Source organism: Callospermophilus lateralis, chromosome 3 (assembly GCF_048772815.1).
Source record: "Callospermophilus lateralis isolate mCalLat2 chromosome 3, mCalLat2.hap1, whole genome shotgun sequence".
NCBI classification, from domain to species: Eukaryota; Metazoa; Chordata; class Mammalia; order Rodentia; family Sciuridae; genus Callospermophilus; species Callospermophilus lateralis.
In genome coordinates this window covers 187,162,132-187,185,017 of record NC_135307.1, presented here as the reverse complement: position 1 = coordinate 187,185,017, position 22,886 = coordinate 187,162,132, and the positions used below count along the sequence as shown (strand labels likewise).

The following is a 22,886-nucleotide window of genomic DNA, read 5'->3' as shown; positions in this document are numbered from 1 at the left end:
TGCTGCCGGTGGTGACCTCATCACATGATTTATCCTTCCAAGGAAACATGACATTCTGGGGCTATTTGAATAGAAATTATGTCATGACCTCTGCTCTTCATTCCTTAGCTACTAACTTTTTTTTTTTTTTTGAGACAGAGGCTAACTATTTTGCCCAGGCTTATCTTGAAACCTTGGGAAGGAAGCAGCATAGGGGGACAGAGCCTCCAGCTGTGGGACGCTGAGCACAGACTTGGCACCCCAGCAGGGGGCTTTGGAAGTGTCCTGTTATAAGCTGAAATGCTCAGGCCCTCTGGCTATTGACTTCTGGTTTGCAAGGAAAGGAGAGTGCGGCCTCTAAGACCACAGCAATGAGCTGGACGGTGGCACAGTGCTTTACTTGGCCCCAGTGGTGATGTTTTGAAATCTGCCAATGCACGCCACAGTCTCCACCATTCCCACATGTCTACCACCTGGCAGACCTGATATAAATATTTCTCTACATCCCCTATGGTCATTTGAGTTTGCTGCTCCTGTCTATGGAGATTCTTAAACAGGACCCTTCTCGATTTATATGCATCTAGTTTAAGAGTCAGCAGATTAGAGTAGAAAACAGACTTGGGCTTGTCGAGGAGGCTGTCTGGAAAAATGCCTATAGTAGGCTCCAGAGTTAGACAGACCTGGCAAATCCCTGCTCCGCTGGCTGCTGCTGTGTGCCCTTGTGCCAGTTGCTTAACGTCTCTTAGTCTCAGTTGCCACAGTGAAGCCAACAGAGAAAAGGTGTCCAGCTCTGACAGTTTCTGCAGCTCTGTCCCTTCAATAAGTGGAAGGGATGGAAACAGAAGGTGAAGCTCTTGGTGGATGTGTGGGCAGTCGCTAAGGGGATGGTGTCCACTGCCTGGCCAGGGGGTTTCCAGCCCAGGACCAGGGATGATGGAGCAGTGTAATTGAAGCTGCCCAGGTGGCTTTTCCTCGCACTCCTGCAAGCTGGTTCTGCTGAGAACTGGGACTCTTCGTGTCACTGCAGGAAACAGAAAAAATGCGATGTCAGGTCTCTGCTTCTTGCCTTCCTGGTGTCCCTCCCTCTCAGGCAGTTAGGATCCTGGTTGCTTCAAGTCTGCCCCAGGCTGCTGCAGCCCTTCACCTGAGGCTTTGGAGCAGCCTTGGCCCACACACGCCCCGCCCACCCGCTTGGAGCTGCTGATGCTGGCCGAGATGCCCCTCTCTGGCTGCCTACTTGCTGGTGCCACCCAGGCACCACTGCAGAGAGTAAGGCCTGATCCTTGGGCATCTCTCTCCTGGCAGCCTGCTCACTTTTCAGTTCCTCCAACTCCCCCGCTCACACCCCACCCTCTCGCCCCAGCCATCCCACGGTTCTCTTCCTCTGGTCTAACTGACCCCCGCTTTCATCCAACTCCTACTCACCCCCTAGAAGCTTCCAGAGCCACTCTCGCAGGGAAACTTTCCCTAAGCCCTCACCCACCTCCAGTTCCCAACCTCAGTCACAGTCATTCACAACTTCCTGTATTTTCTTTCCATTACTCTTAAGAGAAGTAAAAATTCATTAATTTTTGTGAAGCCAGTATGGGAATTCCCTCTCTTCCTACCCCAAAGCTACATACAAGACCTGAGATCAAGAACGGTCCGGCTCATCACAGCCTCTCCAGAGCATCTGGCAGATATGGACGTCCACGCCTCCAATCTTGGTGACTGACTGAGTAACTGAGTGATTGAATGAACGCCCAGCTCCCAGATTCCCCGGAACTGGCTAAGATGGCACTGCCTCTGCATACTAAGTGAGGATTGGCACACTGCATCCCGGAACCCCTGAGGTCCCCTGTGGTCGTCATCCTGATTCTTCACCTTTGATGTCCAAGCCCCTCCTCCTTTTTCCTTGAACGCTTATTGGTTTTCCTTCCCCTCTCCCGGCTGTTGTATGAGTGTGGGGAAAATGTCCTTTTTGAAAATCAATTAAGAATGTTTCTTCCATTGTAGTCTAAATGTCTGTGCACCCACAAGGATCAAACATATAAATGTATGTCCTCTTAAATATGTGTGCAAACGTTTCCACCTTGACAGGCTATGGATGAATGAATACCTTGTGAATTGACCTCAGCCACTGTTGTGATGATTATCCCCAGGACACCTCACCGTGGCTAGATGCAGTGTGCCAATCCACACTCAGCAAAGAGAGGAAAGCGCCATCTCAGCCGGGACTGGGCAATCCCGGAAGCCAGGCACTCGCCCATTCATTCATTCAGTCACCAAGATTCTGGGTATGGAGCATCCTTAGCTGTGGCCATCCGGTGTTTCTGTCTGTGGTCTGTGACGAGCTCAGCACAGTGCCAGGAGCCCTGTGCATTGACAGTGCATGTGTGCTGCTGCTGGTACCCACAGGATGTGAGCCTAGCTGGCGCCTGCTGGATCATATCCTCAGTGCCAGAAGCTCACCATTGAGCTTGGAGATGCCAGTCATGCAGAGACCTGGTGGAAGAGTGTTCTGGGCTGATGTGCAGCAGGGGAAAGGTCCTGCAGTGGCAGCATTGTAGAAAGGTCAGAAAACAATGTGGCTGGAAGGAAATCAGTCAGGGAGGAGCCGGGGACCAGGCTGGTCAAGCCACACAAGGGAGATTAAGTTTTGCTCTAAGCAATTAGAGGTTTCTAAATAAGAGAGCAACATGATTGATTTACATGTCTGAAATAGCATTCTGACTAGGATCTGGAGGAAGGGTTGGAAGAGGAAGGGGCAAGAATGGATGTGAAGAGACCAATTACAGTTCAGGTGACCTTGCACAAGTCATTAGATCTCAGTTTCCTCATCTATAAAATGGGGATAAGAGAGGACATGCCTGAGGCTTCTGCAAGTTCTTGATAGAATGAATCAGTGCACCCAACAGACCATAGGTGCCCTTCCTCCATGGCTCACCATTTCTCTCCTTTCTAGGCAAGGAACTCCCTACATAATTCTCACGAGTTATATTCCTCTTTTGTAACAGATTTTGATGGTTTTGGCAATTAAAATTCTGAGACATTATTAATTAGCTGCTTGAGCTATTCAGAGACACTCCCTGACAATTATAAGGACATGTCATATAGAAGAGGCTCATGTCATGGCAACATATTTAGGGTTTCCTGTTGCTGAGAGCTCCCTTTCTTTGACGACGTGGCCTGCTGTCCCCAAGACAGCAGGCTATCAGCAGGAAAGACACCATATCTCAATAATAAGACTGCTGCTGTCCATCTTGAGCAGCTGTGGGTGCCTGGGAGGGTAGGTGGCCATAAAAGCCCATTGTTCTCTGGAAGAACTCCCTGCCATTCACCAGGGGCAAACCCACCAGGGAGCGTCTGCCAGCCTGGATCCTGCAGAGCAGCCACCCCAGTGCAACAGCTGTTCTGTCACAGCCCCGTTCTCGTTCTCTTTTCTAGACAAATGTAAATAGTTTTTTGGAGCAGGGGCTCCTTCTCTTCAGACTCTTTGAATGTATTTTATGGAAATTGGGATGACTGGTTAAAATTAGGTTGCTATTTTCCTTTCCCTTCTCAATGTAGACAGTTAAAGTATAATTGTCAAAAAGGTAAAATTATGCCAGGTCTGATGACATGCCACACCCAGCGACTTGCGAGGCCGAAGTAGGAGGTTCAAAGTAGAGGCTGAAGTAGGAGTTCAAAGCTGGCCCCAGCAACTTGGGGAGGCCAGAAGCAACTTAGCAAGACTCTATCTCAAAATAAAATATATTTTAAAAAAGGCTAGGGATGGGGCTCAGTGGTTAAGCACCCCTGAGTTCAGTCCTGGTACTAAAAAAAAAAAAGGTAAAATCATGACCCTCTTGCAAATAGAAAATGAACTTGTGCTAAAGATTTTAATCAATTGACTAATTAATGAGGGAACCATTAAGACATTAAGACCAGGTTGAACATCCTTGAGGAGTTAAGTATTCATAGGTAATTTAATTAAGGATATTAGAATTTGATTGCAGAGCTATTTATAAAACTAAAGACCTACAAGGTAAGAAAATGTAGCCTTTCAGATTATCTTTCCTATGGGACAGAAATCATTTGCCTCTTTAACTGAAATCTACAAAGTTGCATGTAACTTGACTACTCTGGACCTTTAGTCATAGATTCTGAACTCTGCTCCCTTACATGCATCCTCTCTGCTCCCTCATGAGAGGAGCACCCTCATTCATGGGGAACCACTCACAACACGCTCAGGGCAGGGACTCGGTGTGCATGCTCCCTGGGCCTGGGGGCTGGCCTCTGGTTGCTGGATGTCTTGATGTTCATTCTTACTGAAGGTCACCCCAGAGGGTGGGCAGAGAGTGGGTCAAAGAAAGCTTCTTCCTCCCCTGCTCTAGGGGCTCTTCTGTTGGTGCTGTGGCTCTTGACCTCCTAAAGTCCTGAAGCTGGGGCATCACATGCCTCAGCCCTGTCCACCCATCAGCTTGACAAGTAGCTGATGAACACCTCCTAGGTGCCGAACCCTGGGGGTGCAGCTGGAAACAAGGCAGGTGCAGAACTGCTGGCCTGGAGCTCATGTCCGGGAGTGCAGGCACTAAAGAAGATTGCACACTCAGTGAGTTAGACACAAATGTGATAAGTACAGACAGGGAAAGATAGTGTGCAAAAAAAAAAAAAAAAGAGTTTGGGGGAGAAACTATGGGAAAACTAATAGCTCGGGGGAAGGTGTGAGGGAATCCATTTTCTGAGGAAGTGACATTTAGAAGGATGTGTGGGATTTCACTGAATGACTGCAATAGAGGAACAGCATGTGTGAAGGACTCAGACCCTCAGGAAGAGTGGTGCTCATGGATGACCAGTGAGGAATCGAGACCCGGGAGGCTAGAAGTGTGCGCAGGCGCAAGCTCATACAGGTCTCGAAGGCTTGCAGACTTTTGGTTTTCATCCAAAGGGCACTGGGGAGTCACTGAAGAGTGGTAGAGATTTCTGTTTCTGAAAACCCACACTCTGGGAAGGGGCCCTATGTAGTGATTATTCAATAGATGTTTGTTGAGGTGTGGAGGGACACGCGCTGACATGGAGAAGGGCTGTCAGTGTCTGGTGGCTCTAATTCAGTTCCCTGCTTTTCAGTTTAACCTTCTAGACCCATTGGCCTCGGATAAGTGAAAAAGTTCTATTGTCCCTCTGTTAAAGATTTCTGGTCTACCAAGGAACAGGAGGAAATTTCCACAGTAGGAATGGCTTCTCACAATGTGTGCACCCAGGGCTCTTTAGGAAGTTCTACCTTTTTGTAAAAATGAGTTCAAGGGGAGCACCTTTAACAGGGAGGCCAGGGAGGCCACCCCTTCCGATTGCACAGAAGCTGCCCACTCATAGGAGGCTTCACGCACCGCTGCATGGAGCCTTCCATCTTCTTCAGTGTGGTCAGTCTTGGACAGCTGGCCAATCCCAGGCTGCGGAGGGTAGGAGTGACAAGAGAGTTGGGGTCTGGACCAAGCACACAGCTCCTGAGTCACAGTGGGCTGCAGCAGATTTGGCAGTTTGAGTCTGTTTCCCAGACAGGTTAAGACACTCTCCAAATCTCCAAATTTCCTTGGCAATTCCAAACAAAGGTACCATCTGACAAAGAGCTGGTGCCCAGGTAGCCTGGCATGCAAGGCCAGAGCTTCCACAAATTTAAACAGGGCCATGAGGTTGCCTTAGGGCTACTTGGCCTGGTCTCAGGGGACACAATACCTCCCCTGAGAGCATGGCATTTCACCTGAGACCTCAGGGATACAAAGGCAGAGGCCAGGCAAAGAACAGGAGCAGTAGCCTCTGGGGAGGAAGAAATGGGAGAAACCGTGAGCGTGCACCAGGTTCCTGTGGTGTGGAGTAGCTGGCAATCGTAATAACAGTGGATTCTTTCTTCCTGCTCCTCCAGACACTGTTGGCCAGGGCTCTTTATGACAACCATCCTGACTGCTCCGATGAGCTGGCTTTCTCCAGAGGAGACATCCTGACCATTCTGGAGCAAAATGTGCCGGAAAGCGAGGGCTGGTGGAAGTGTCGGCTGCATGGGAGGCAGGGCCTGGCCCCTGCCAACCGCCTCCAAATCCTCACGGAGGTCCCTGAGGATAGATCCTGTCCCCCATTCCCAGGAGGCTTGGAAAAAAACATCACCAACTCAGAGGAGACCTACCAGGTGCCCACAGTGCTGCCCACTCCATCCCCAGGCCCTGTGTATGAGCCGATGAAGAGCTGGGTGGAGGAGCCCCTGCCACCTGCTGCCCAAGTCTACGAGTTCCCCGACCCAACTCCCACCGCCAGAATCGTCTGTGAAAAGACTTTAAGCTTTCCAAAACAGGTAAGACTATTTCCAAATAAGAGGGAGGGGGCAGGGGGTGTGGGCTTCAGAGCCACTCAAGTCACCACTGTCTGTTCACCCAAGTGTGCCAAAGGGAACCTAGATCCTTGGGGATCGTGACTGAGGAGCCGTGTGCTTGGCCCAGGACCCCACCCTCTTGTCACTCATACACTCCGCAGCCTAGGATTGGCCTGCTGCCCAAGACTGGCCACACTGCAGAAGACGGAAGGCTTAGTGCAGCAGTGCATGAAAGCACTGTGGGCATTCATGGCCTGGGGACATCAGGGCATCACTGGGATCTCTAGTGGTAATGATAGGCCTGGATTTCTGTCACATCCAAGTCAGGTGACCACATTTAAAACGTGTATTCCCTTTCACCTGGAAATATTGCTTCTAGAATTGCTACAGAAGCACACGGGAAGGCAAATACTGGTAGGAATGAGGAGGCCCTGGCCTTCCAGAATCATTGGAATTAGGGGAAAAAAATCCTAAATGTTAGTGTATGGGAGGATTAGTGAGTGCATTGCCACAGCAAACTACCGTGCAGTTGTTAAAAAAGAAAAAAAAAAGATGAGTCATTTCTATAAGGTGTTATTAAATAGTAAATAATATTATTAATAAGTAAACAATATGATCAAAGACCAGACAAATGATGCCTCAAAGAAAGTATCCTGTGTCCATGTACATGTCTAAGATCTGTGCCCCATCTCTGCCCACATGTAGGAAAGACCCAGAAACACACAAGGAGGGCTACCCTCAGGAGGTGGAATTGGCTAAGGAGAAAGTGAAGGAACTTTTACTTCTTTCCCACCTGTGTCCCCAGCACCTGGCACCAAGCCTCGCATGGAGTGTGTCCTCCATCAGTGTTTGATGAGCAAACAGATTAGGGGGTTAATTTGCATGTTCTATGGAACATGTATGACATCTGTAGCTTTTATAATATCAGCTCTTTAAAAGCAGAGGAAAAGGAGCACTTAGTAAAAGCCGAAAGAAAACTTTATTATAAAATAAAGAAAGGAATGTGAAGCCCAGCCTGGGTGAAGAGGAGGAGCAGAACGCATTTGCAGCATCCAATGGCCTTGGACACTTCCTGCCTGCCATGATGCTTGGCTTTCAGCTCAGATGACACATCCCACCTGACCTCAGCTCTGGCAGGGGTCTTGGCAAGGTCTGTGTCCTGGAAAAGGCCACTTTCCTGACCTGTGTGCCCAGGGGACCCCAGGAAGGTGCTGCACTCCTCTCGGGCTTCCTCCGTATCAGCCTTCGATGCTGCCTGCAAATGAAAAGGGGTTGGTGCCTTCAAAGGTTTTGAATACTTCAGATTCTCTAACTTCCTGGGCTGCAAGGCGTAGAACCAGACAGTTGTTACTCAGAACAGCTGCTACACACGGGTGCTGACTCCAGACGCCAGGAGGAAGCTGGCTGGGCCTTCATGGGGTGAGCACTACCTTGCTTTTCTGAAACAACTGGCTGTGTCTAGGGCTGGCCTCTCAGCAGCTGTCAAAACAGCTGAGACGGAGTGAGGCCTTGATGGTGTTTCTTCTAAGGACAGTGACACTGGGTGATATTGATTTCAAATTCTTTCCAAAACCAATGAAGAAAAAAAAAAAAATCAGGGGTCATTTTCCCCTCTCCCTAAAAGGAAAACAGATGCAAACCCACCTTCGGCCAAGCACCCTCTGCACCCACCCAGCACAGTGCCTGGTGCTCCTCTATTAGATGCTCCGGGAAACTTTTGCCAACTGAATGAGGTGACCCTACTCAATAGAATACTTCAGAAATGTGACTCACTGCTACCTTGAAATCACATTCACATAAAGGAAAAGACAAGTTACAAGTGAACTTTAACTCAGAGAGATGGTCAGGGGCTGTAAGAGGGTTCCTTCCATGAATCCTGTCAACCATTTCCATAAAGCATGTCTCCATGCCCTTGCGGCAAGGAGAAGCCGCAGCTACCCAGGGGAATTCAGGGCCCTTTTGCCACTGAGCAGGACTCAGCAGGTGACCACAGGGAACCACTGGGGAATTTTCCTGCTTTTTTTTTTTTTTTCCTTCTTTAGCTCCTTCCCTGTCTGTCCTGGCTACATTCTTGCCCTTTTGTGTGTTCTCTGTCACTTGGTGGTCTGGCCCTCTGGCTCCCTTGCTTCCTGTGCAGCCTGTCACTCAAGGACACTCAGAACATGACAGACCCCCTGTGTTTCTCTGTCCTCCTCTGGGTCAGGAGAGGTCAGAGGAGCATTTCTAAAGTCAGCTCCAGATGTACCGTGTGGTGATTCTAACTAACGTCACGTCCCCTCTGCTCTGCTTTTCTGCTCTGAAAAGGGTGGAACTAGCTAATCAGTTGAGAATGTTCCAGTCCACAGGAAAGGCATGCATCTCTGCCCTGCTCACATTACTGAGCCTTTAACCCTAAGTCTGAGGTTGCCCAGGAAATACATGTTGTTCCAAGTGGAAGCAGACGTTGGTAGAACCAGGCACTGGCTTCAAGCCATCTCCAGCGGAGAGATCACCGGCTTGGGCCACCACTTAGGCAAGTCATTTCATGGACTCAATTTGTACTTCTGTTGACCATCTCTAGATTCAGAGTGGCCCAAGGTTAAAATCCAAGGTGGTGGAAATTTGTCCCTATCCTCAAATTGTCCTAAGAGAGGCATCTACACATCAGAATCAGACATCTCCATAACTGGAAGAGATTTTTGAGGACCTTTGGATTAGATCAACTCTCCATTTTACAGATGAGAAAACTGATCCCAAGGAGGTGAAACTATCCATCCAGCTCCTGCACCTGGGAACACAGAGCTGGCACTAAAGCTTCTTAGCTCTCTCCATGTTCTTCAGACTGCAGTGCCCCAAGGGCAGAGCCCTGTCCTCGCCATTCTCACCATCCTGTGATCTCCTTTCACCCGGCTGTGGCTGGAGCTACTCTTTCCATTTACCTCTTTGTTAAAGCTTCACCTTCAGGTCCTAAGGACGTAACTCAGTCACTAGGGATCAACCAAGAAATGGAACAGAACCAGCACCCAGAAGCCCTGAGCCTTCTCCCTGCCACTTCCCCCAGGGTAACCACCATCCTGAGCTTTGCTTTACTTTTTGTTCCAACTTCCTTAATATGATATATAAGCCTGACTTAAAAAAAAGAAGAAGATATTTGATTTTGGTTGAAATTCCCAAAAGAGGGGACTCTTTGGTATTTCAGCAAAGGGCCAGATTTCCTCATGAAATTGCTCTGAGACCCACTGGTTCCTGAACGGGAGTTCCTCCTGCCTCTCTAAGCCTCTCGAAACCAGGTTTCTCAGACATGTTCCCAAATTGCTATCTGGAACCTACATTTTCCAAGAAACACTGGGCATTTTTGAAGTGGCATCCTTCCATCTCAAATGTCATTTTCAGGAAAGTCCCTCCTCTGTGTGTGTGTGTGTGTGTGTGTGTGTGTGTGTGCTCTTGCAAACATGTGCGACCCATGGCATCGGCCATATGAATAAAATGGGGGAAGTCCTGGGGAACGATGGATAAGGGAACTGTATTTGAAAAGGGTCTGTAGTGTGAGAGAGCAGGGGCTGCCAGCTGCCAGGAGGGAGGAGGTACAGAAATGGCAGTCAATAGTGAGGGATGCTCCTGTGTGGTCCCTGGGCTTGGACAGTACCTGGCCTCTCTTTCCTAGTGGGGACATTGGATCCCCAATGGGGACCATTGATGATTTGTCCTGGACCAAAAAACCTGGAACCACTGGGGACTCAGCCAGGTTTATTAACTGAAATGAAGAAAACTGCAGAATGAGGACCCTGTAGGTATCTCACAGAGGAAAAGCTGGTCTAGTTATGGGCTCAGAGAAAGGCGGGATTTAGTGAAACAGAATCATGGCTGTTTCATATTAGGTTCAAAGGGCTTAGCACCTTAGCACAGGAATTCTTTGGCAACCATAAAGTGGAGGCAGAGGTAGAATGCTGGGGCTCCCCTTATCTGAAGCCCAGAACAACAGATTCTGCTTCTGTTGTAACTCAGCCCTCCAAGCATGAGCAGGACACTTTCTCTCTTTCTTTCTTTCTTTCTTTTTTTAAATCTTTTATTGATTTTATTTTATTATTATTTTTTGACACTTCTTTCTTAATAAAGGTACTTGAGAGCCAGTGCTTCCCAGAGCCCAGGACTGTGGAGAACCTCATTTTTTTGAGAGTAAGAAAGCAGTCATCACTCAAAGAAGGGGCTGTTTTGACACTTGGCACTACAGTGTGTCCTTGGGAGAAGTGTGTCCTGTTAGTTGACGGCTGTTTCAACTGCACTTGTGATTGCAGCCTGATGAAGGGCCCGGGCAGGTGTTCATGTCCTGAGCTATCTTTTACCATCCCGTGCTATCCACGTTCAAATTAGCATCGCACTTAACATGTGCCACCCACTGCGTGGTCCAAAGGACACTGTAATAAATAGAAGGACCTTTACCTGGTCCTCACAAGCTGCCTCCTCAGCCTGCATTGTCCTCCCTGTCTCCATATTTCATTCCTGACCACCCCTAGGATTCAAATGGGAAAGCCCGTTACTCTGTGACAGGTTCCTTGGGGCCAGGGCAAGAGGCACATTCTCCTTCTCCTCTCTTCCTGGCCCCATCTCACTTACCAACCTATGTCCTAGGTGTGTCTGGATCCTATTTATTTCCCCCTTAGGCCATAAGCCCCAGGCAGCAAGCATCTCCTACCCCATTTAAAAAAAAAAAAAAACTCCATTCCCAGGCCGCTCCCAGAAATGCTCTGATTCGAGAGGTCTGAGGTGGGAGCCCTGGCAACTGGAGTACTTTAAAACATGCCGGATGATTTAGATCTCAAGCTAGGGGTGGTGTCTCACACTCCATAGCACCCAGCTTTGTGCCCAGGGTAGACAGCAGTCGGCTCTGAATGACTAGTTGGAACCCAGAGTTGCGGTTAATAGGTATGGAATGGGTGGCAGTCGCTGAACCAGTGCTACTAGGTAGATGAAATCTGATTGTCAGTCCTGCTCTGTGTAGGATGCAAGCCCCGCTCCTTAACCTCCCTGCCGCTGTTGACCTTCCCCAGTCCTCCCCGCTGCCCACCCTGGCTCCCTCTGTCACTTTCAACCACTCAGATGGCCAAGGTCTTTTCTGCTTCTACTCACGTCAGCAAGTGCTGTCATCTGTGATTCCTACTCCCCCAGAGGCCCGACCTGAGGCCTATTTCCCCAGGACCTTGGGAGTCATTCACCAACACTCTGAAAGTCCCCTCTGCCCATGTGGCTGGGTGAATGTGTGAGTAGCCCAGTGTCAGAGGTCCAGCCCGGATCCCTAGAGAGCTTCAGGGTCACTAGGTCCGTTTATTTCCACTGCACCAGAGATTTGCCAGACGTGGGGCCCAAGATTCTGCATTCTAGCTGTTTCCCAGGGCAGGCAGCCTTCGTCCACCCCTTGAGGAAGCCTCTCCCCCACCAGGGGGCCACCCTCGCAGCACCCGGATGCTGCCAGTCTCTGGGGTAAAGCATTTGCCACTTAGCAGTGCTGGGCTGACACTCAACAGCGCCCACGAGCTGACTTCTCTGTTTGGGAGATAACTTTGAACATGACCCTGTGATCAGTTTAACGTTTCCTTTCCCTTGACATCCTTCTTTTTCTCTCCAAGACCCTCTTTGTGCTTCCCAGACCTTCGAGGGCCTCGCTGCCAGCTCTGCCTTCCCAGGTGTACGACGTGCCCGTGCAGAGCCGGGTCCCCTCAGCCCTTAAGGTGAGCCTTGCGTGGTGGCCCTGCTCCCTGATTCCCCAGGCCTGGGCTGAATGGAGTCTGGGCATCTCACAGACAGCTGATTTCAGCTTCCCTGACGGAGGCCTTCAGGGGCTTCAGTCCCCTAACTCTGAAGGTCATATCATCACTGAGAGGCAAGCTCTGCAGGATCCAGGCCTGCTGGGGAGAACACTGTGGCTATTGGAATTCCAGACATTTTTAAATTTTTACTTTTCATTTGTAATAGATATTTCATTATGAATATAGACACCTACACACATACATTTTTAAGGAATCATATCTTTTTGGCAGTGCTGGCGACCCAGCCCAGGGTCTCAGAGCATTCTATCACTGAGCTATTTATTCCCTGAACTCCTAAAATAAACAGTATCTTGGAGGATATGCACCACAGTTTTAAGGTTGGTGATCTTAACATTGATCATTCATTATCTCTGGGGGAAGAAATTTTAGGTGGTTTTTTTTTTTTTTTTTTTTCAGTATTGGGGATTAAGCTCAGGGTTGCTTTACCCCTGAGCTACATCCCAGCCCTTTTTATTTTTTTATTTTGAGACAGGGTTTCACTAAGTTGCCCAGTCTGGCCTCCAACTTGCGATCTTCCTGCCTCGGCTTCCTGAGTTGCTGGGATTACAGGCGTGTTCCACCACGCCCGGCAAGTTACTATTGTTTTTAAACTTATTTGTACATAATAGGCACATCAAAAACAGCTTCGCTCCTTTCTCAGCTCTCAGACTCCAGCACATATGGAGTCACCTGGCAGCTTTCCCAAGTCCTGCTGCCCAAGGCCCATCCCCAGAGATTCTGCCCTGTCAGGTCTGGGCTCAGGCATTAGGACTTTCAAAGCTTCCAGGAGATGCTAATGTGCAGCCAGGACTGAGACCACAGTACTAGTCTAAACAGAACTTGGAGCAGCTCTGTGACTTCCTCGTCACTCAGTTAAAAGAAGTCACTTTGGAGTCCCCAGTCTCCATGGGGAATTTTAACATCCCATCCAGGCAACAATCAAATGTGCATTCACTTCAGGCCAAAGTTTCTGCCCTCCCTTCCTGCCTGCTTGCTGGGCCTGGGCTCCAGCAATGGGACCTCAGGATTGACTGGGTTCTCTGCTGGTTCCATGGCTCAAGGTCGCCATTCCCTTCCCACTCTCTGGGAGGTCTCAGACTCTTTCAGGGCTTCAGGACACAGGCAGGGAGAAAGGACAGGAGAAAGGCCCTACTGACTGGCTCTTCTGGGGACATGGTGCAGGTGCTGAATGCTGGTGGCAAGTGTTCAGGCTGACTCTCCTCTGGGGCTGTCCCCACCTCCTAACTGAGCACTGCTTACCTGCAAATCCCACCCAGGGTGCAAATGTACCTGCTCTGGCTGGTGCCTCTTCCCTTAGCCCCAAGGCAGGCAGGTTATTTCCAAAGCATCCTCCTGAGATTCCCTCCCCCATCCTGCCCTGCTCATGCTCAGCTCCCATGCAACCCCAGTTGGGCCATGGAAACACACATGCTCCCGTTGCCAGGATGGACAAGGGAGCACCAGCATCTCCCCGGGTGTAAGCTTCTTAAATGAAGACACACTTAAATCCATGGCCTCACTTACCTTGCCCTAATCCCCAGCCTGTCGGGTCCTGTCTTTGTTTAGAACGTTGTCATTTCATTCATCATGATTTTTGCATTAATTATGATTTTTAAATACTTGGCCTAGATGACCGAGGGTTTTGGCTGTGCTTTCTTCACTCTGGTCCTGTCCCCAAGGACAGGCCATCACAGCACAGCCACACACTGCTTGGTTGTCAGCCTCTAATCTTTAACTCTCCAAAGCCAGAGCCAGCCCCCTGCACTATGACCCCATGTTGAGGGCATAGTCATCAAATCAAGTCATCAAAGGATCCTATTGGAACCCTCAATGCTTCACTTGTGGAGTGCACTTGTCCCTAACCCTGAAGGATTTGCAGGAGACTCAGCTCGACTCGGCAAAGAAGCCCTCTAATACCCAGCTCTTTCCCTCTTTCTTGGCAAAGCCTGTTCTGGTGTTGCCTTGCCTTAGAACTTGGAACTTATTTTTTAATAAGTTCTAATATACACCTATTCTGATCACTGTATACGTTTTTCATATGTAACATAAAACATTTGTATCTCAAGCCTCTGGAGGAGCCTGGCAGGGGAATGACAAGCTCAGCCTCTGGCACTCAGTAGGTCTTCAGTAGGATGCACATTTTTCAAAGGGGTAATCCAAGCTCTCTTTTTATTGCTGTCATCACTGTACGTGCACAGTTCCACCTGGCTCGGCGTAGTTAGTAGTCACTCGACACATATATTCAGAATGACAGCATGAGTGACAGGAGAATTTCTGTCGTGAAAAACAAACAAAAATATGTATTAGACTCCCATGACATTGTCCCTTCTGGCTTCTTTCCATCCTAAGGCTAACTGCCTTTAGATGAGTGGCCAATTTCAGTTCAGGTGACTGCAGTTAGCTCTCTACGGCTTCCCTCAGTCCTTGGGGAAGGAGAGCCCTATACACCACCTCGTCCAGTGTTGAACTTACATCCTTGCAGCACATGGAAGAGCACCATGACTGACAGCCCCAAAGTGTTCAGGGATTTGTTTCTTTCATTGGGAAAGGAAAAAAAAAAACATTGGAGAGTGGAGAGTTTGTGATGATAGCCATTAGGAAGAAAAAAATCTAAGTTGTCCTCCTCTGCGGTCTTTCCCTAGGAGCCGGAGAAGCAGCAGTTATATGACATACCGCCCAGTCCCCAAAAGGCAGCACTCCACCTTCCAGCCAGCCAAGCAGGCGTGAGTATGAACAGGTGCCGAGCTGTGGTGCCGTGGAAGCCTAAATGTCTGCTGGGAAACTTTATTAGCTTGATGTGTCCGTCAGCTTTCCATTGTTGTGACAGAATACCTGAGGTAAACAACTCATAAGGAGGAAAGGTTTATTTTGGCTCATGGTTTCAAAGGTTGAGCCTCTGGTCAGTTGGCATGTTGCTTTGGGCCTGTGGTGGCACAGTATACCATGGAGGGAGCACAGTGGAGCACAACCACTCACCTCCTGGTGGCTAGAAAGCAGTCAGAGGAAGGTGACATTTCAGCAGTGCCATGAGCAATATAGAAAATATAGTAGATGGAAAGGAAAGAGTTGGGACCAGTTTTGGCAAAATTTAAAATATGGTGGGGTGATGTGTGTTCTGAGTTCAGGTGAGGCAAACAGTCCAGGGGACTGGACCTATAAGTACAGGGTGGAAGATGGTGGGGGGCTAGTATGTTGGAAATAAGAGAAGAGAGGCTCAAAAAGGGGGGGATCGAAATTGTGAGGGGTGCTAACAGTGATGGGGAGCCACAGAAGGGACTAGAGAGAGGAGAAACAGTCAGACCTGAAGGGTAAGCCCTCTTTTTATTGCTGCTAACATGGGCGACTACATGTGGGTCTTCTACAGGACATTCCTCTGAAACCGGTGATGGCCTTTGGAAGAGAAGGCTACAGCACATTGCCAAACCCTCAGAAATCAGAATGGATTTATGACACTCCAGTGTCTCTGGGCAAGGCCAATGTCAGAAATGCACCTCTAGCCAGCTTCGCGGAAGAAGCAGGGCCAAATGCTGTCCCCAGTTCAAGCTCTACTTTCCACAGACCTCCAGATACCAAAGTCAGGATTCTCCCTTCACAGCCAGTTAAAAAGGTGCCCACGAAGAAGAATCCCAGCCTTTCAGATGTCCCTTCCTACACCATCCTAGTGCCCAGGAACACACTCTCTTCAGATGCAGGCGCCAGCTACAAGGTGCCTTCCAGCTTTCTGATTCCCCGAGTGGAGCAGCAGAACACCAAGCCCAATATTTATGACATCCCTAAAGCAATGCCAAGTGCGTCCCAGGCAGGGAAAGAACTGGGAAAAGCCAAGGAGGCTCCAGAGAACCCCCGGGGCCACGATTCCTTCGAGTTCTCCAGACGAAAAACTTCCCTATCTCCAGAACCGGACAGGTCATCCATTGCCAGCTCGGACAGCAGAGCCAGCGTGGTTTCTTCCTGCTCCTCCATATCAACTGACTCCTCCTCTAGCTCCTCCTTGGAGGAGTCGGCCAAGGAGCTCTCCCTGGATCTGAACTTAGCCAAAGAGACAGCAATGAGCCTACAGCACAAAGTGGTCAGCTCTGCAGCAAGCTTGCTGCTCTTTGTAAGTAGGAAGTGGAGGTTCAGAGACTCTCTGGAGGCCAACATCGATGGGATCCACAGGGCCGCTGACCACATAGAAGGAGCTTTAAAAGAATTTCTGGATTTTGCCCGAGGAGTTTATGGGTCTACCTGCAACGTCACTGACAGTCACCTTAGGGCCAGAATTCGAGATCAGTTGCAGACAATCTCCAATTCCTACCAGATCCTGCTAGAAGCAAAGGAAAACCTGGACAGCTGCAATTGGTCCCTCGAAGTTCTTGTGACAGACAAAGTTCAGAACAGCCTCGATGACCTTGAGAGGTTTGTCATGGTGGCCCGGATGGTTCCAGAAGATGTCAAGAGATTTTCCTCCATTGTCATTGCCAACGGGAGGCTGCTCTTTAAGCAGAATTGTGAAAAAGAAGAGACCGTCCAGTTGTCCCCAAATGCAGAATCTACGTGTAAAAAATGCATCCAGCTTCCACAAAGAGAAGTAGAATCATACCAAAAGAGTACTCCTTTTAATAAAGCAAGGGAAAACTACCATTCCCCTGAAGTACTTAAGAAAAATGGGACAAGTGCCTCTGAACAGGTGAGTTTAGAGGTCCCAGGGACATAAAGTGGGTCTTCTGAAGTCGTCCAGAGCCATCACCACTAAGCGAGGTGCCAAGAAGCTCTACCAATAGCTCTTAGGCTCTCGAAAGACAAAGGTTTCATTTCCTAGAGAATAAAATGCATGAAAGCAAACTTCTTGATAAAATCTTGTTGGATTTTAATATTAAGCCAGATAGAGTAGTATATTTGGATTTCCTCTAAAAAATTTTGGGGGTTCAGGTTTACCTCTGATCCTAGAATTAGAAAGTATTTTTTGACTCTTTTAAAAATGTTTGTTGGGGCTGGGGATGTGGCTCAAGCGGTAGCGCGCTCGCCTGGCATGCGTGCGGCCCGGGTTCGATCCTCAGCACCACATACAAACAAAAGATGTTGTGTCCACCGAGAACTAAAAAATAAATATTAAAAAAAATATAAAAATAAAAAAAAAAATAAAAATGTTTGTTAAGTTTTGCCGGACACAGTGGTGCACTCCTATAATCCCAGCGGCTTGGGAAGCTGAGACAGGATTGCAAGTTCAAAGCCTACCTCAGGCCCTAAGCAATTCAGCAAGACCCTGTCTCTAAATAAAAGACCCTGGGGCACCTCCAGGCTGAGGCCAAGAAGCTGGAGCATCACACACGACAATTCAGAGGGACATTGGATTGAGGCGCTGCCACCTCCTCCCTCAGGAGGGCTGTGAATGTGGTTCAGTGGTTAAGTGCCCCTGAGTTCAATCCTGGTACCAAAAAAAAATTTTTTTTAAAGTTCATTAAGTTTCAAATTTTGCCACCAAGTATCCTCATGTTTTTGAATGTTATACATTTTGTTATCATCAGCATGTTTCATAGAAAAAGAAGTACCTTCAAACATTCTTGTATTTTTGTTTGTTTTTGTGGTTTGGACTGTGCTGAGGGATGAACCAAGGCCTTGTGCAGGCTGGACAAGCACTCTGCCAACTGAGCTACACCCCAGCCCCCATTCAGACAATCTTCTGAGTTGTTCCAGGTCTGATCAGCCTCCAGACTCCAGTCCTACCTAGAAACTCCTTTTGGAGCCTTTAGACCTTACAGGAAGAGGACCTTGAGTTCAGAGTGCAGCCAAGAGCCCAGTGGGCACTTGAGGGCTGCGTGGAGATGGTTTGACTCTTTGGGTCCCAACCGTGGGGTTCTGTTGACATGCCTGATGATGTAACAGCTTTAACATATCCTAGAAATTTGAACATCTTTCATTTCCAGGTAAATTTTTTTTAATTAAAAAATTTAAACATAACTTTTTTATGGGTCATTACATTAAGTCATATTGGTTAGCCTTGGGCTGCCAAAGTCTATTTTGGTTGACAACAGGTGTCAGTAGCAGAACCAGGAACAGCAGTACAGGTAGGAGCGCTTGAGCATTAACCTGAACTAATAGTTTGAAATAATGGAAAAATCATCCAAGTTGGAATTTTATTTTTCAGGCATTACCTAACCTAGAAGAAAAAGAAACATGCATCTTGGAACAAAAGTTAGAAGAAGACAAAGACTTAGATACAATGGTAAGCTGTCTTGCTCACTCCCCAACACCTCTAGTTACATGTTTTGTCCCTAGAGATATTTTATCATGCTATAGCAATCTCATCCTATAGCCATGACCCACTTGGGGGAGATCTGGTTTTCTCTTCTTCTCTTTCTTCATAACACAAAGAACCCTGTAGAGCTCCAGTGTATGTATCATGGCCCTTAACCCTGACCACCAGGGAAAACTGCAAGTTCATCATGGGTGTGTCCAACATGGCATTAGATAACATGGTCACATTCTCTGTGATTTCATCAATTAATGTTTCTGATTACAACAACAAAACCCACTTTGGTTTGAAGTTCTATCTTCAACACCTCTTCTTTTTTTTTTTTTTAAATCAAAGATGTTATTGTTATTGGTCATCTTCGATTTGTGGCAAATGACAATAGTTTTCCAATTCCAAATTTTGAAATTTTCCTTTAAATTATTAAAGTGAAACGATGGGTCCATCCAGAGACTCATTGTGAAGCCAGCAGATGTCAAGAGGGAGGCTGGCTGCTTGGGAAACAGTGAACCAGTTCAACAGCCCAGATTAAGGGGCATGCTAGGTGGGGGAGGGTGATGCAGACAAGGTCATGCGCCTTCTCTGAGGCAAAGGGGGGCAAGAACCCAGGCTCAGTTACCCACACCCCAAATACTGCGCGTCAGGCCTTCTGTATTGCTAAAGGTCATGCTGTCCTTTCAAGGCAAAGTATGCCTTAGACCAGAGGCCACCCAGCATGACAGTACATCACAGTCACTTGTAAGGCTTGCTGAAACTCCAAGTTTCTGATTTGGTGGGCGTGGGTGCAGAGAATCTACCTTCCTGACAAGCCCCCAGGTGCTCCTGATGCTTTGGGTCCAGGGGCCACCCCGGAAAGCCCCTGCTTTACACTGACAGTGCTTCCTCAGTGGGGACAGGGTGTCATTGGCCACAGGGGACCATGCTCTGTGTTTGGGAAGCCCCGGTGGCACCCCAACCCCTGCCCACACACGGCCGGCAGCTGCCTGTCCATAAGACAACAACTAGAACCACCTCTGCAGGCTCCACACCCCGGTCAGGAGCTGCGGTACTCTCTTCCTTTACCTACAGTTGGTACTTCTAAGATAGATTTCCTGGCTCATGCTGCTCATGCCTCTAACCTCTGCCTCCCTCTTCCCATCCTCCCTGCTCACAGAGTCCTCTTAACCAACACCCCATCCTCTTTTCACTTCATACTAAAAAAAATTCATTGTCTTCATTTTCCAAATATGAAATCATAAAAATGAATAGATTCCTCCAAAGTATGCCTTGCTTCTTGTCTGACTCCCCCTTCACCAGCCCTGAGGGTCACAGCCCCTTCTGACATTCATTTTGCGGGTCCTTTCTGATGAAGTGCTGTCATAGGTAGACAAGAGAGGGCAGAGTTTGAGGGAGAGAGAGTCTCAGACTCTGCCATTTGACTGTGAGCTCCAGCTGAATTTACTAATTGAATGGCCCCTGAGTTCAGTTTCCTCACTTATAAAATAACAAAGGAGGGCAGGGTATATGTACCTCACTGGTACAGTACTCGCCCAGCTTGTGCAGAGGTCCTGGCTTCAACCCTCAGCACTGAAAATAATAAAACTAGATTAAAAAAAAAAAAAACCCAAAGCTGGCTTGTATTGCTACCAAGAGTGACCACCACCAAACTCAGGTGCTGAGAATTCTCCGATGGCATATTGTCCTGGGAGAAACATTGATCCCATTTTCCTGAAAGTAAAATTTTGATGAGACCTTATTAGCAAACAAGGTAAGCATTTTCATATTAAGGTAGGTAGGTCAGTATGTTTAACCCCATTGGCTGTACCTCTGGTACTGGAATTAGAAAGGATCTGTAAATGTCTTAAAATCTATTCTTTGGGAAAATTTTAAAATCTCACCGTCAAGTTTCTACATTTTTTTTTGTTGTTGTTATTATTGGTTTTTTTCTTTTCCCTTTTATTTTTTCTCTTTCATATTTTTATTGGTGCATATTGTTAAACATAATAATGTTACTTGTTGTTACATCTTCTTGCATGCACACAATTGTTTGTGTTTTGGTGCTGGGGTCAAACCCAGAGCCTTGCACATGTTAAGCACAGGCTCTTTCACCGAGCTTCACTCCCAACTCCTTCTTCACTTTTTTTTTTTTTAAGAGAGAGTGAGAGGTGAGAGTGAGAGAGAGAGAGGAGAGAGAGAGAGAGAGAGAGAGACAGAGAGACAGAGAGAGAGAGAGAGAGAATTTTAATATTTTTTTTTTAGTTTTTTGGGGTTTTTTTTGGCGGACACATCATCTTTGTTTTGTATGTGGTGCTGAGGATCGAACCCAGGCCGCACGCATGCCAGGTGAACGCGCTACCACTTGAGCCACATTCCCAGCCCTCCTTCTTCACTTTTGAAAGCTATAAATTTAGTTATTGTCCACATGTCCCTTAGAGTGGGTTTCTTATGGTTTACTGATGGTCAAATAAAATTATATATAGTATGTATTATAATGCATAAGATTACATATACTATGTTATAATATATGCTACAGTGCTTTGGAAACATTAACATTATTTTCTTTAGATGTCCCCCCAAAAACTGTGCCTTTTCTTCTAAAATGCCTTGCCAATCAAGCAAAAATAGGAAAGGGAAGATAACCACAGCTTGCTGATCCATCTGTCTCTTACCTGCTTCCTCCTTTTCTTCTCTAGAATCCTGGCTCTCTTGTAGCCCAGCCTTTGAGTCAGCAGAACCCCGGGAGGAAAGTGCACCTTTCTGAACACTGCCGCCTCTATTTTGGGGCGCTCTTCAAAGCCATCAGCGTATTCCACAGCAGCCTCAGCAACAGCCAGCCTCCAGAGATCTTTATCACTCAGAGCAAGCTGGTCATCATGGTGGGGCAGAAGCTGGTGGACACACTGTGCAAGGAGACCCAGGAGAAGGATGTGCGTAACGAGATCCTCTGCAGCAGCAGCCACCTTTGCGGGCTGCTGAAGGACCTGGCGCTGGCCACCAAGAATGCAGTTCTCAAGTACCCGAGCCCTGCAGCCCTGGGGCACCTCCAGGCTGAGGCCAAGAAGCTGGAGCATCACACACGACAATTCAGAGGGACGTTGGATTGAGGCACTGCCGCCTCCTCCCTCAGATTACTTCTTAGCTTCTCAGCACAACCTGGGCAACTCTGTCCCCTGGGGAGTGCCGCAGAGCATACAGGATGGGCCGCAGCAGCCACTGTGCCCAGAGCCTGTAGTACAAGCAGCCAAGCAACTCCAAGACACTGGCTTACCCCCAGGGGGCAGGAAAGAGAGCCAGGTGTTATGTAAAGACCTTATGAGGAAGACATGCCATCTAGGGTATGCAGGGTCACTGTTGGAAGTAACAACAAAGAAGTCATTTCTATGTTGGTTAAATGTGTGTGTGGTTTACATTCATTCATTCAACACTTATTTATTGGGCACTAACTATATGTCAAGTTCTAAGGCTAGAGACACAGCAGTTTCTCAGCATCTATGTCCTCATGAACTCACAGTCCAATAGCGAAGACAGACAATAAAGTGATTAAGAAATGCATCTACAATAAATCAGAGGCAGGGAGAAAATACAGTCCAGGGAAGAGAAGGAAGCTCAGTTTCAAAAGATACATTTCTGTTGCATCCATTAGAAAATGTAATTTTTAAAAATTTTTGGATTGAATTAATTCCGTGAGATTGGTACAAGTTGTGGATGTTTCTTGCACCAAAACTATATATATATATATATATATATTTGCTGTTTTCTTACTGTGGTTAAAGATGCATGGTGTATTCTTGCCACACATGTTCTGTTGTGTTCCCTATTAACTTATTTTGTATATTGTAGATTCTGTATTGAGAAGTTCTACTGCTCAATTAGAAAAAAAGTTTATATTTCAACAGTTGCAACTCTGTGACCGTTTATAATAATATTTAAATATAACCATGAATTGAAGCATCATTTTCAGCAATCCTTTGCAAGCCTTTGGTCCACACTGCCTGAGTTCTGGTCCCAAAGTCAAGCCCTTGATGTTTATTTTTGGCCTTCAAATGCTTCTCACTGAAGTCTGTAGGCAGATGCTGCAGAGGCCATGTTTTATGCGTCAGATCAGCATGTGGCACAAAGCCATCCCCTGTGGGGTGCAGGCAGGAAGGTGTGGTGTGGACAGGATACCCATCGCTGGGCACAGACATGGAAATGACACTGAGCTCTCCTCCCGTCAAACCACCTCCTCTTCCACCCCTTGCAGCGGAGGCTTTCTGCTCAGGTTTCTATGGTTACATAATCCTGTCCATCCTGGGGACGGTCTGTGGTTGTCATATGTGTCTCAGCCACATAAATACCTCTGTAGCCTGAAATCAGCATCTCCAGCTGGGTCCCCTGCAGGGGAACCAGGTCCAGTGGCCATCCACTCTTCTGTCCTTGGTGGGCATGTTAAGACATTGGTTGTAGAAAGCTGACTGTTTTATTGAGTTAGTTTCTGGATCCTAAAAAAAGAAGACTCTCTCCTTTGTGAGACTTGTCTCTACAGCTGAACAGAGAGACCCTAGAGGGCCACATTCTTTGAACAGCAGAAGCTTCATCAATTGGGATTGAA

The 22,886-nt window shown here is 47.7% G+C and overlaps 1 protein-coding gene across 1 annotated transcript; it reads left to right on the top strand.

Moving 5' to 3' along the window:
* The first annotated feature begins 5,333 nt into the window (after positions 1-5,333).
* On the top strand, positions 5,334-21,399 carry Cass4 (Cas scaffold protein family member 4). The gene is made up of 6 exons (XM_076849489.1): positions 5,334-5,399; positions 5,861-6,283; positions 11,905-12,006; positions 14,727-14,807; positions 15,449-16,753; positions 20,989-21,399. The coding sequence occupies exons 1-6, from the start codon at positions 5,334-5,336 to the stop codon at positions 21,397-21,399; spliced, it is 2,388 nt and encodes a 795-aa protein (XP_076705604.1).
* Positions 21,400-22,886: the final 1,487 nt, after the last annotated feature.